We start from the raw sequence: 13,478 nt of genomic DNA, 5'->3' as shown, positions 1-13,478 counted from the left end.
CCACTGGACTGTGCCATGCTACGCCTGCCTGCCTGAGGATTCAGGGAACCCCAGCGTCTATGCCAAGTTATGAAAGGAGGTTATCTAATAATAACCTCTTAGGGGAAGAAGGTTATTTTAGTACATTAAGAAAAGGACAGAAATCCACACATGGTTGGAAAAAATGACAAAGAAACACACTGACTTTAAACCAGAGATATTTTTATTAGGGATTTTACCAGAAACATATAATAGAGAAGTGAGATATTTAATTGTGAATGTTTTAACAGTGGCTAGAATTGTATTTACTAAAAACTGGAAAAAGGAGAAAATACCTACGGAAGATGAAGTTATGGAATGTGCTGAAATGAGTAAATTGACATTTGAAATTAGAGAACAGGAAGATAAACAATATTATATGATATGGGATTTATTTTATCAATGGCTAGATAATAAAGCATGGAAATGAAGTATGAAATATGAAATAAATGTAATAATATAATATATGAAAGGGTTATTTTTAATGGGACAAATGCCATTGTTAAGTAAATGTTAAATAAGAATAATAACACAAAGAGATATAATAAGAGAAATTAAATAACTTGTAAATTTTGGATATGGGATTAAGCACAAAAGAACTGCAACCAATCGATACACTTTCTGTAATTGTAATGGATGATGGCTGTTTTATGTTTTGTTTAAAAATAAAAAAAATTCAAAAAAAAAAAGAGAGGAAAGGACAGAAAACCAATTTCTACTCCTACTGGCTTCTGTCTGCTGGGAGTGGGAGACGTTGATGTCCCTTTCCTCCAGCAAAAAGGACGATGATCTGATTTATTGTCACTGTTGTTTGCAAATAGTAGATCTCTTTTCCAAGCTGTTTACATTCCTAGCTGGACCACAGTTCCCCTGAACCGGCCAACTAATGTAAACTCAGATACTCTCTTCTAAGTTTGCTTGGGGACACAGACAACCTGGGCACCTATTCCTATAAATCTGCTGTTGCCTCATCGTATTTTCCACTTCTCTCCATGCTCTCTCCTTACATTCCTGTAACTAAGCCTGAGCAATCGGTCACCTCCTGACCGCCCCCGCTGTCCAGCCACCATACTTTGTGTTGTAGGAATTTGTACAGTCACATGAAGGATGCATAGCGCCATTGCTAGTGTTCCTACCGACATAAACAGGTCCGTGGATTTACAGAAAGTATGCCTTGAATGTGGATCTCTCTCCGTTAACTGCCGTTGACAGAATGTATCTTTCATTCAGAGGCACAGTTCATCTCTTATATGCAGGTAGTCCTCGGCTTACAACAGTTTGTTTAGTGACTGTTCGAAGTCACAATGGCACCGAAAAAAGGGACTTATGAACATTTTTCACATTGATGACTGTTGCAGCTTCCCCCCTGGTCACGTGATCAAAATTTTTTGCCAAGGTTTATGATGCAATTAACTGCACAGGTGATCCAACCCCCGATTCCTACTACTAGTAGTCCTCAACTTACAACCATTTGTTTAGTGACCGTTCAACAGGACCGAAAAAAGTGACCTGTGACCGTTTCTCACACTTATGACCGTTGCAGCATCCCCCCTAGTGACGTGATCAACTTGCTTTGCCAAGGTTTATGATGCTATTAACTTCACCGGTGATCCAGCCCCCAATTCCTATAGGTAGTCCTCAATTTACAACCATTTGTTTAGTGACCGTTCAAAGCTACAACAGCATTGAAAAAAGTAACTTTTGACCGTTTTTCACGCTTATGACCATTGCAGCATTTCTCTAGTCACGTGATCAAAATTCAGACATGTGGCAACTGATTCATATTAATGACTGTTGTAGTGTCCCGGAGTCATGTGATCCCATTTTGTAAACCTCTGACAAGACAAAGTCAATGGGGAAAGCCAGGTTCACTTTACAACCGTGTGATTGATTTAACAACTGCCGTGATTCACTTAAAAACGGTGGCAAGAAAAGTCGTAAAATGGGACAAAACTCACTTAACAAATGTCCCACTTAGCAACATAAATTCTAGGCTCCAATTGTGGTCGAAAACTGAGGACAACCTGTAATCATTATTTAAACTTCTAAACAAGAAGATTAAAAAGTGTATTGTCTTTAAAGCATATTGATCATCAGTATTATTATTATTTTAACGACTATTATTAATCTTAGAATTATTATTCACATTTTGTAAATCTAAAATGACTCAGACAATGCACTGTTCACCAAGCACCTGTGTGTATTTAAAGAAAAAAAATGTATAAATAAAATTTATATATATAAAAAGTGTTAGATACTGAATATCCTGCTGGGAACTTTGATGGAAAGCATTCTTTCACTTGACATCTTCTGAACAATGAATGGAAGGATAACCCACTTCAAAACTGCTATTCGGCTAGGACTTATTAGTGTGAAAATGATATCCTTTCCATCAAGCTTGCTGTGAAAAGGGGGGGGGAAGGCAAGCGAGAGAAAGGAGAGGGACAGACACACCTATACGTCTCTGACATCCATTTATTTCAGAATTGCACTGGATCTGTTTAATCCAAAAGAAATTTAAAAAAAAGAACATTCAGTTCATATGTACATAACATACGAGGCAAATCCTTCTGCGTAAAAACATTCAGGTTGTTCCTGAAATTAGGGAACAAAGGGAACAAATTAAAAATGAAAATCTTTAGCAACATGTACGATATATTTGGCAGACATTATACCAGGGATGGAATCCAGCAGGTTCTGGAGAACTGGTAGCAGAAATTTTGAGTAGTTCGGAGAACTGGCAAATACCACCTCTGGCTGGCCCCAGAGTGGGGTGGGAATGGAGATTTTGCAATATCCTTCCCCCAGGAGTGGGGAGGGAATGGAGGTTTTGCAATATCCTTCCCCTGCCACGGCCACCAAGCCACACCACACCACGCCCACCAAGCCACGCCCACAGAACCGGTAGTAAAATAATTTGGATTTCACCACTGCATTATACTGCAATCTGGCAAGAGCTTAGTCCAGGATTCAGGAAGCTGTGTGAACCCAGGACGTTGGATTAATGGAGAAAAACCAGGATTAATCTCTGTGGATAAGTGTACCATGCCAACACACCCCAAACGCTGCTTTAATCAAATCCTGTATCTGCTGCTTGAGGCAATGAGGCAAACGTTTTACCTCATGTTATGGTGAACCTTCTCAAGCCTATTCTATTGAATCCATTTTGATGGCTTGGGAAAGGTTGACTAGCAACTTCTCTGCAATTAGGAAAACGTTTTCTTTCCATTCCCTTCTCCCAAGAAGTTGGCATAAGGCACACACTGGAGTGTGAGGCATCCGTGGTCAAACAGTCTATGGGGTAGTTTCCCCTTTGTACACCAGGTATCTGTCTGAGGGTCATAGCAGTCCAGTGAATCAGAGTCCACGATGGCGTTATCCGGTGTTAGACAGCGGCCCCCGGTCAAATACAGCTTCTCATTGATGGTGGCTACCCCATGGTGCATCCGCCTTTCCTTCATGTCTGCACACTTCACAAATTTATTGTCCTTGGTATCATAAGCAATTACTCTTCGCGTGTATCCTAGGGGAAAACCAAAAATAAGGAAAATTGTGAAATTCATAAGTCACAGGCTCAGCAGGAATGGAAGGGATGAAATGCAATGGAAATCAGATAGTCCTCAATTTATGACTACAACTGAGCCCAGAATTTCTGTTGCTCAACGAGACCGTTGTTAAGTGAATTTTGCCCCATTTTACAACCTGTCTTGCCACAGTTGTTAAGTGAATCATGGCAGTTGTTATGTTGGTAACATGGGTTGTTAAATGAATCTGGCTTCCCCATGGAAGGTCAGAAGGTCCTTGCCAGAAGGTCGCAAAAGGTCATAAATACGAGCGTCTGAATTTTGATCACATGACCATGGGGATGCTATAATGGTCGTAAGAGTGAAAAATGGCCATAAGTCACTTCTTTCAATGCCATTGTAACTTTGAATGGTCACTAAACAAATGGTTGTAAGTCGAGGACTACCAGTAGTAGGAATTGGGAGCTCAACTGGCCAGTTAGCAGCATCATAAACTTTGACAAAGCAAGTTGCTCCACTGGAATTCTTTTTTAGCTGGAATCTTGTGTTGAACAGAGGATCAAACTCAATGCAGTGGCATCCGCAGAGTTTGTGTGTCATCACCAGCAAGATGGCGGGAGGAGTTTTGCAATGGAAACTCCACCTAGTGTGACTTAGGTCATGATGCACCACCTGCCATATTGCTTCAACACTCCCCAACTTACGGGTGCACCTCACTGACTCAGTGGCCTAAATGACCCCTTACAAATAATATTACTGTATTCTCTGTTCTTCTGATGTATTCTTTCCATTGCAGCAACCATATTATTATGGCCTTCCCTTGTGTGGCTTGGAGTCAGACCTGTTACACCATATGACAGTCCTGGGAATGTGAAGAGAGGCAGCTACGATTGAGTCAAATAAATTAGGAGTCTCCAACCTTGGCAACTTTAAGACTTGTGGACTTCAACTTCAAGAGTTCCTCAGCCAGCAAAGCTGGCTGAGGAACTCTGGGAGTTGAAGTCCACAAGTCTTAAAGTTGCCAAGGTTGGAGACCTCTGAAATAAATAATAGTTCAACAAATCATTGCTTTGTACAGATGGGCAAACTTTCAGCTCAAGGGCCACAATAGGCTTTGTACACTAGGTTGTGGGTTGCAATGAAAATTGTAGGCAGGGCCAGGCCAATTTGGAGAGGTGGGTTCAGAAGTGTATGGGCAAAGTAGAGACCTTAAGCAGAATCTACTGCCCCCATTTTCAAGTCCCACAATGCTGTCTTATCATATTGTGGCTTGGCTTGGAAGGCCAGCAACAGTTACAGATAGTCCTCAACTTATAACAGTTCATTTAATAACCGTTCAAAGTTACAACAGCTTTGAAAAAAAGTGGCGTATGACCGTTTTTCACACTTACAACCGTTGCAACATCCCCATGCTCACGTGGTCAAAATTCAGATGCTTGGCAACTGGTTCATATTTATGACGGTTGCAATGTCCTGGAGTCACATGATCAGAGTTTGGAATCAGAGTGAGTCCCGAACCACACCGATAGGAAACCAGAAAAACTGTGGAAGGAACTCAAAGAAATTGTTAAGGATTCGTGTGAAAATTAACAGAAATAGAATAAAGCAGACTGGATTTCAGAACAGGCCCCTGAAATTGCCAAGAGAAGAAAAGAGAAGCTGAAGCCAAGAAAAACAAAAATCTTAGGAAGGAATTTAACAAAGAATTTCAGAAGAGGCAAGACACAGTATTACAATGATATCTATAAAAACATCAAAGATGAAACAGACACAGAAAATCAAGGATAGTCTTCCAAAAATCTCCAAACTCAGAATAGAATAACAGAGTTGGAAGGGACCTTGGAAGTCTTCTAGTCCAACAGCCTGCTCAAGCAGGAGACCTTATACTATTTCAGACAAATGGTGGTCAAATCTCTTCTTAAAACCTCCAGTGTTGGAGCACCACAACTCCATGAGGCAAGCTGTTCCACTGATTAATTGTTCTAGCTGTTAGGAAATGTCTATTTATTTCTAGATTGGTTCTCTTCTAGATTAGAAGATGGTTGCAACCTCAAACTGGTATGCTAAAAGATGTCAGTGAGCAGATAGTAATTAAGAGCCTTAGTAGTGCAGCAGACTAAAGCACTGTTAAATAACACCAGCTGCCTGCAATTACTGCAAGTTCAAATCTCACCAGGCTCAAAGTTGACTCAGCCTTCTATCCTTTCGAGATAGGTAAAATGAGGACCCGGATTGTGGGGAAAATAAGCTGACTTTGTATAAAAAAGAACACCACTTATGGGGGGGCCGAAAGCCCTACTAAACAGGTATATACAAAAGTATGAAGGCTATTGCTTAACGCATTGTAAGCCGCCCTGAGTCTCTAGAAAAGGGCAGCATATAAATCGAACGAATAAGTAAGTAAGTAAGTAAGTAAGTAAGTAAGTAAGTAAATAAATTCAAAGAAAATTATATATATATAAGAAAAGAAGAATCAGCAAAGAATGATAAGGTGTCCCCATTGTGACTTCCAAAAAATATCCCATTGAATTTAATCTAAAGCTGGTAAACAGACCTGCAAAACTATCTCTAAATAATAAGAACTCTATTTAATTCAGGACAAGTGCCACATTGCTGCGGTTAATAAACGCTGTCTTGTTTTGATCTGATTTATTCAAGGGAAATTTGACATATATTAGATGCTTTTTGAAAAATATCAAAAATCTGTTTGTTATTATTGAGAATTTCCCCCCCCCCCCCCCAGTTCCAATTGCTCGATAAGCCAGGAACAACTTGATGTTGTTATGACATACTTACTCAGTAACTGAAAATTTATCGGTAGTAAATCTCTTTGCTTTAAAGGAAAATGAATTATGTTTGAAATTAGATGAAATGTTTGTGCTTTTCCTTAAGTAAACCAAAACGCTTATGGCTTAAACTTGTCCACTGAATCATTGGCACAAAGTTTCAGAGTAAATAGAGGACAAGGTTTGGGTATTTTTTTTTTTTACAAGCCTTCTTGTACATCTCTTCTGTGTTCATATTTTGGTCTTCTTGCTCTCTCTTGTAGAGAACTAAATGAAAAATTGTGGCACCAAAAATGGACACTGACACATACCAAAACCTCCAAAACTTTAACCTTAAACTGTCTACTGTTGACCTCACCCCATTCCTAAGAGGTCTGTAAGGGGCATGCATAAGCACCACAAGATATAGCCAGGCACTCCAGATGTAAGGGGAAAAAATCTACACTATAACACCAAGCAGAAATAAATTGCTGTATTTTGGGACATCTGCATGACAGCCATTCTCAATTTATGTTACCTCCAACAATAAAAATGCGGTCTCCAATCAAAACTGCTGGTGCACAGACATTTTTCACCATCCTGGTCTCCATTCGGAACCACATGTTCCTAGACACGTGATACACCTGAAAAAGATGAAATGGAAGGATTTGACATAAAAGGACATCTCTAATAATAAAACCATTTTTTAAAAAGTGAAGATATAGAATTAGAATTCTTTATTGGCCAAGTGTGATTAGACACACAAGGAATTTGTCTCCGGTGCCTAAACTCTCAGTGTTTCTATAGTGATAGATCATGATCATAGTCAGACAATAAATATACAATATTTATTTGGGAATAGGCTACAATCATTTACCTATTTAGCAAATAGGCACCAAATTTTGGATCCAGATCTAGAAATCTAAGCAAATTAGCAGATATAATTGTACATCTCACTTGAGTAATTGCCCCAAAACCAACCAACCAATTTCCATCCCCTGGGGTTGATTTGCACATGGAACTCCCTACTCCAGGGGTCTCAAACTCAAGGCCCGTGGGCCGCATCCAGCCCACGGGGTGCTTAGATCTGGCCCACAGGGCTGCCTTGGAAAAAATGAAGGACTGCATGACTCAACACCAAAGGCACATGGAACGCTGTTACCTTCCCACCAAAGGTGGTCCCTATTTCTCTACTTGCATTTTTTACGTGCTTTCAAACTGCTAGGTTGGCGGAAGCTGGGACAAGTAACGGAAGCTCACCCCGTTACGCTGCACTAGAGATTCGAACTGCTGAGCTGCCGACCTTTCGATCGACAAGCTCAGTGTCTTAGCCACTGAGCCACCACGTCCCTTATTACAACAGACATCTACTGTCATTTAAATGCACAAGAAACTGAATGGTGTTTGAATATTCAGCTCCATCCTCATTTGTGTCTGTGCCCAACTACTTAGTTGTGTGCGTCAACTAAGATTCAAGCACACACACAATTTAATACCATTCAGCAGTTGAGAAATGAAGGGAATGCCAGAGCTTGTTTTAACATCTTATTAGTGCATCGTTAGCTATTGTATAAACATAATGGGAAAGTCAACAGTTAATGTATCTTGCGAGCTATTTAACTGAAACCTGAATCACGATAGCTACCCAATGCTGATAAAACCTTTGCAGTGGACATCTGGAATTGCCTAACCTTCTGGGTTTTTTTTTTTAAATGACCACCCATGACTAAAAGAACATCTGGTATAGAAACGGTTTGCAAATTGCTTTTTTATGAAACCAAATATTTGAACATATTGCTGTATATTATAAAAGGGGCAGCCACCTTTATATCCTCGGTTCCCATAAACTTCAGCCAGGATAGCCACTGAATGATTATAGGAGTGAAAATAAAACGCATAAAGGCACAAAGCTGAGAAAAGATGGCTTAAGAGAAGTCTAGGTTTAAAATTGGAAAATACTGGTGAAATATAATCTAACCTTAAATTTGAGTCGGCAGGAACAAATCCTGTGCTCAGATAACAAATTGTTTCTGAGAAAAATCACAGGGGCATCTTTATTATGCTTGGAAGTCCAGAATCTTGGAAAGAAAGAATCAAACCAAGTTTAGCTAATCTGACCCCCTTTTTTACCAATCTGGTTGAAATCATGGAGTTGATTTCCTGTGCTTGACCCTTGGCCTCTGTGAAGGTATTGATCTGTTGCACTCATGAGCCCATGAAGCAGGTAGGAAAATATTGACTTGGTCTTACTTTGCTAACTTCTAACCGTTTGCAGCTATAGACGTGTGTAAATATAAAACAGAATGTATTTTAACAACTGACATGGTGTGATGGTTGAATTGTGGATTTCGAAAGCCAGGTAAGATGATCCTCTTAAGTCAGTGGTGAAATCTAAAATTTGTTACTACTGGTTCTGTGGGCGTGGCTTGGTGGGGGGGTTGGTAATGTGACTGGGTGGGTGTGGCCAATTTTTTTTTTTTACTTTTAAAACCATTTTTTCTACAACGTCTTCGGCGAAGAGGTTGTAAAAAAATGCTTTCAAAAAGGTCTGACGATCCCAGCTGAGTTGCCTGATCGGCAGAGGCTTTTTAAAAAAGCCTCTGCCGATCAGGCAACTCAGCTGGGATCGTCAGAGGCATTTAAAAGAAAAAAAGGGTTTTTTTCTTTTAACACCTTTTGACGATCCCAGCTGAGCCGCGCGATCATCAGAGGCTTTTTTTTTTCGGCCGAAGAGGTTGTAGAAAAAATGCTTTTAAAAGTTAAAAAAAAAAAAGCCTCTGATGATTGTGCGGCTCAGCTGGGCATGGGGGGGCGGCAAGGATTTTTGCTACCGGTTCTCTGAACCACTCGCCTCCATCGCTACCGGGAGCATTTCACCCCTGCTCTAAGTATAATGGAGTTAGGGATGGTGAGGTAGGTTAGGTCTAAACAACCATGTGACTGAAGCCGCACCCCTATTTTACTGATCCCTGAAGGACCAGCCTCTCTATGGCTTTTGTAGCCAATAAGAACAATGGGGCGGGATTCCTATTTCACAGTTGCAGCCACCATTTTCTGTGGGGTTTTTTTGTCCCTTCCGTAGATGCCCTTGGATGCAACCACTCTAACTAGTCCTCCTCTTTGTTAAACTGACATTGGAATGCTGAGACGCACTCACATTTGCAATTGTTCCCAAAATTAGCCTTTGACGTGTATCTGGATTTGTATATTTGTCCATCCTGCAATATTTACGCCACTCTGGATTGTATGTGGCAAGTAATGGCGGGGCCTCTTAGCAAAATGATGTTGTGGCTGTTGCTTAAGCTCTTAACAGCAAAATGTTTGCCTGTATAAATAAAAAGGGGATTTTTATGTGGTTTTCAGCAGATGGAAATTTCAGCTTAGCCAATGAGTTTGGTTATCCGCTGCATAGCTTCCCAATGGATTCTCAAAATAATGGCTAGGTTTTTCTATTTCCTGCTGAGGATATTTTCTTCGCAAAGCATGAGAGTAGCCCAGAGACTTTGAACCAAAGGCCAGACATGGCTGGAAGCATGCAATTGAGATAGCCCAGGTGAGATGATCAAGAATGGGAATTACCTGTATTAGCCTGACTGGGTTTTGCATCAAGTCTTCCCCCCCAAACAGGTAGATTCTTTGGTCTTTGGCAGATACCGCAGGATGCAGGACCGCAGTGGGAATATTCGCCATGTCTTCCCAAACATTGTAGATGCTATCATACCTCTCCATGGAATTTAAGATTTCCTGGTTCGCGCCGATGCCTCCGATGGCAAAGATATAGTTTTTGTAGGTCACGCTTCTATGGGAATAGCGCGCCATTAACATGGGCTCTATCAGCCTCCATTGATTCAGTTTGAGTGAGAAGATGTAAACGTTACTGCTAACTTGGTCCTTCCCGTTACCTACAGGAATTCCCCCCAGAAGATACACATTACTGTGCAGACTCACTGCCGAGGCCTTGTAGAGACGGGTTGGATACTTGGCAAGGCTCAACCATTGGGTTGTATTTTCATCATACAGTAAGACGTCTCTTGTAGTTTGTTGATTGTCTTTGCGACCACCGATTAAGAGGAGGAATTCCCGACACGAATAGCGCCGGGGAACATGCCAGAAGGGTTTGACGTCAGGGGCACTGACACTATACAGCGAAAACATCTGCTTATTTGCAAGTTCTAGGATATTTTGACAGGCGGGGGATGACTGAATGAGAGAGTCATTGGCTATGAAGCGGAAGAAGAATGTCGGATGGACATACTGAAGCCTCACTTTTTGGAACAAGTCTTGAATATAGCCTTGTCGTGCTTGAAGGTCATGCCTTACCCAGACCATGATAGCCTCAAAAACCTCTTCCTCCTCTCCGCAAAGCTCGTCATTCCCAAGATAGTCTATCAACTCTAACACGCAAAGTTCTTTCAGGTCTTCAGAAGTGGCTACTTCAGGGAAACGCCTCAGAGCCATGGCTTTCGCTTTCTGATTAAGATCCTGACAATGGAGGATTTCAGAAAGCCTTCTCAGGCTAAGGCAATTTTCTGGAGAAAGCTGATCCTGGAGGTAAGCTGAACAGGCTTCAAAGAGCTTCATGTACTGAAGCATGGAAGCCGTCTCCATGAGACTGAGAATGTTCTCGGGAGTCATGAGTATCTCTCCCGTGTAGATGTAAAGGATAATCGAATGCAGAATGCCGGAGTCCATTTCTTGGAGGTTGACTTTTTCCTGGATGCTCTCCTTAAAGTTATTACAGAACATGGCTTTGAAATAGGGACTGCTTGAGACAAGAACATTCTTATGGCAAGGAATTTCAATGTCGTTTGTGCACAGAAGGACATCGGTTAGGATTCTGTTTTGTCTCAAGACGTTCAGCTGCTTGAGGAGATCGGAGGAAAAATCTTGGTCTCTGAACAAGAGGCCTTGGAGGGAGTTTTCTTCCATGACCTAAACAGCATCCAAAGGAGAAGTCTTAGGATGAAAGTATCAAAAATTCTTCAGGGTGCAATGCAAAAGTCCCCTCGAAATATTGTCCATCTATTACAGAATGGAGAATAGAATAGAATAGAATAGAATAGAATAGAATAGAATAGAATAGAATAGAATAGAATAGAATAGAATAATTTTATTTCTATACCGGCCTTCTCCCGAAGGACTCAGGGTGGTGTACAGCCTATTAAAAGCACAAGACAAACATCAATTAAAATAATTTAAAATTATTAAAGCAGAAAACATCTGCTTACACCAACAAAGAAAGTTTTTTTAAAAAATTACAGGTAGTCCTTGACTTACAACAGTTTGTTTAGTGACCATTCAAAATTAACCAAAATTTTCAACATTTTGAAAAAAGTGACTTATATGACCGTTTTTCACATTCATGACCGTTGCAGCAGCATCCCTATGATCACGTGATCAAAATTCAGACACTTGGCCACTGACTCGTATTTATGACGTTTGCAGTATCCAGGTGTCATGTGATCGATCTCCTTTTGCGACCTTCTGACAAGCAAAATAAATGGGGGAGCCTGATTCCCTTAACAACCATGTTACTCCGTTAATAATTGCAGTGATCCACTTAATAACTGAGGCAAGAAAGGTCATAAAAATGGAGCAAAATTTACCTAACAGCTGTCTCGCTTAGCAACAAAACATTTTGGGCTTAATCGTGGCCGTAAGTCGAGGACTATCTATATCACATTCCTCTTACAAAATCAACCGGATATTCAATTCCACTTCTAGGCTTCTAATAGGCCAATGAGTTAAAAATAGATTATTATTTTTTTAATGTTTCAAAATGCTTTCAGTAATCAGGGATTCAAGACCAAAGCCAAAAAAAAAAAAATGTTCATAGGGAAGAAACTCTCTAAAAATTCTCTTTAGCATCCCCCCCGCCCCCCCAAAAAAGAACCGTAGTCATTTCTAAAGAATGCAACTTTGCAGAACAACACAATAAACTAAACTAAACTGCATCTAGGAATCTATAGGGAAAATCTGTTTTTTTTTCTTTCTGCGAATTGCTTTGCTTTCAGAATAACACAGTTGGAAGGGACCTTGTAGGTCATCTAGTCCAACCCCCCAACCCCCCACCCCGCCAAAGCAGGAAACCCTACACCATTTCTGACCGATGGAAGTCCAGTCACTTCTTGAAAGCTTCCAGTGATGATTTCAGATCAGTCCCAAACAGGATTTTTTTTTTTTAATTTGATTTATATGCCGCCCTTCTCCGGAGACTCAGGGTGGCTTACAATGCGTTAAGCAATAGCTTTCATACTTTGTATATTTATACAAAGTCAGCTTATTGCCCCCACAAACTGGGTCCTCAATTTACCTACCTTAGAAAGGATAGAAGGCTGAGTCAACCTTGAGCCTGGTGAGATTCGAACTTACAATAATTGCAGGCAGCTGAATGTTAATAACAGGCTATTAATCTGCTGCGCCACCAGGCTTTGTTTGAATTTGTTTTCTTTGCATGATTTCAAAGTTTGCTCAAACATTATCCCCCAACTCTATAGTTATACTCAGCTATACTGTACACCCACGATAAAATGCACCCAATGCTTAGCTTTTCTTTCTCGATGCATCAGTTTTGGTTCCGACTGCGCCGCAAAACAACAACAGATCATAGAAAAGCCTTCTACTTTTTTTAAAAGAGGACGACAGCTGCTAGCCCACTTCGGCCCACCTCCATCCCATCACCCCATTCTTCAGTGAAATGTACAAAAATATAACCGGCATATATTGCACGGAGAGGCTTAAAAACCCAACAACCGGGTTGCGACACCCCAAAGCAAATTTCTCCAAGTTTTAATGGCTTTTGTTTGTGGTAAAAAATAAAATAAAAATGGGGGCAGGCAGCTCTGTTTACCTTAATCCTTTCCCAACCTTCAGTGGCTCTGGCTTGTTTATTCTCTGCTGAAACTTTCCATGCCTATAACAACTTGCCTCGGAAGATTAATGTTTGAAAAGCAGAGGGAGAGGAAGCTATGAAACCTCCCTATATTATTCTTTCGCCGTTTGAAGGATTCATTGGGGATGGTTTCTAGGTTTGTTTAGCATCACGGAGCTGTCCTTGCTTTTTCCAGGGATGGTTAGCGAGGTACCACAACACGGCACTCTGTACATTCCTGAGCTAAGAATAGCGAACCCAATTCCTTTCTCCCCAATGTTGCTACGTGTGACTTTCCAA

At 40.7% G+C, this 13,478-nt stretch overlaps 1 protein-coding gene across 2 annotated transcripts; it reads right to left on the bottom strand.

Moving 5' to 3' along the window:
• Positions 1 to 2,256: 2,256 nt before the first annotated feature.
• On the bottom strand, positions 2,257 to 13,407 carry KLHL38 (kelch like family member 38). Of its 2 annotated transcripts, XM_070940343.1 has the most exons (5): positions 13,158 to 13,407; positions 11,430 to 11,465; positions 9,887 to 11,239; positions 6,846 to 6,951; positions 2,257 to 3,541 (listed from the first exon to the last, which is right to left on the bottom strand). In XM_070940343.1, the coding sequence occupies exons 3-5, from the start codon at positions 11,234 to 11,236 to the stop codon at positions 3,225 to 3,227; spliced, it is 1,773 nt and encodes a 590-aa protein (XP_070796444.1). In that variant the 5' UTR covers positions 11,237 to 11,239; positions 11,430 to 11,465; positions 13,158 to 13,407; the 3' UTR covers positions 2,257 to 3,224. The 2 variants fall into 2 exon arrangements, with proteins under 2 accessions (XP_070796444.1, XP_070796442.1); XM_070940341.1 differs by lacking the exon at positions 11,430 to 11,465 and having other exon boundaries at positions 2,258 to 3,541.
• Between the last annotated feature and the right edge of the window lie 71 nt (positions 13,408 to 13,478).

Source organism: Pituophis catenifer, unplaced genomic scaffold (assembly GCF_029215685.1).
Source record: "Pituophis catenifer annectens isolate HBS135680 unplaced genomic scaffold, rPitCat1.0.hap2 SCAF_3, whole genome shotgun sequence".
NCBI classification, from domain to species: Eukaryota; Metazoa; Chordata; class Lepidosauria; order Squamata; family Colubridae; genus Pituophis; species Pituophis catenifer.
This window is presented reverse-complemented; position numbering and strand designations above follow the sequence as displayed.

Coding starts and splice junctions, on each gene's coding strand:
- KLHL38 (XM_070940343.1), bottom strand. CDS start 11,236: ATGGAAGAAAACTCCCTCCAAGGCCTCTTGTTCAGAGACCAAGATTTT. Junction 6,952..9,886: donor ACCCAGTCAGGCTAATACAG/GTAATTCCCATT, acceptor CATCTTTTTCAG/GTGTATCACGTGTCTAGGAA. Junction 3,542..6,845: donor CCGCATTTTTATTGTTGGAG/GTAACATAAATT, acceptor GTTTTCCCCTAG/GATACACGCGAAGAGTAATT.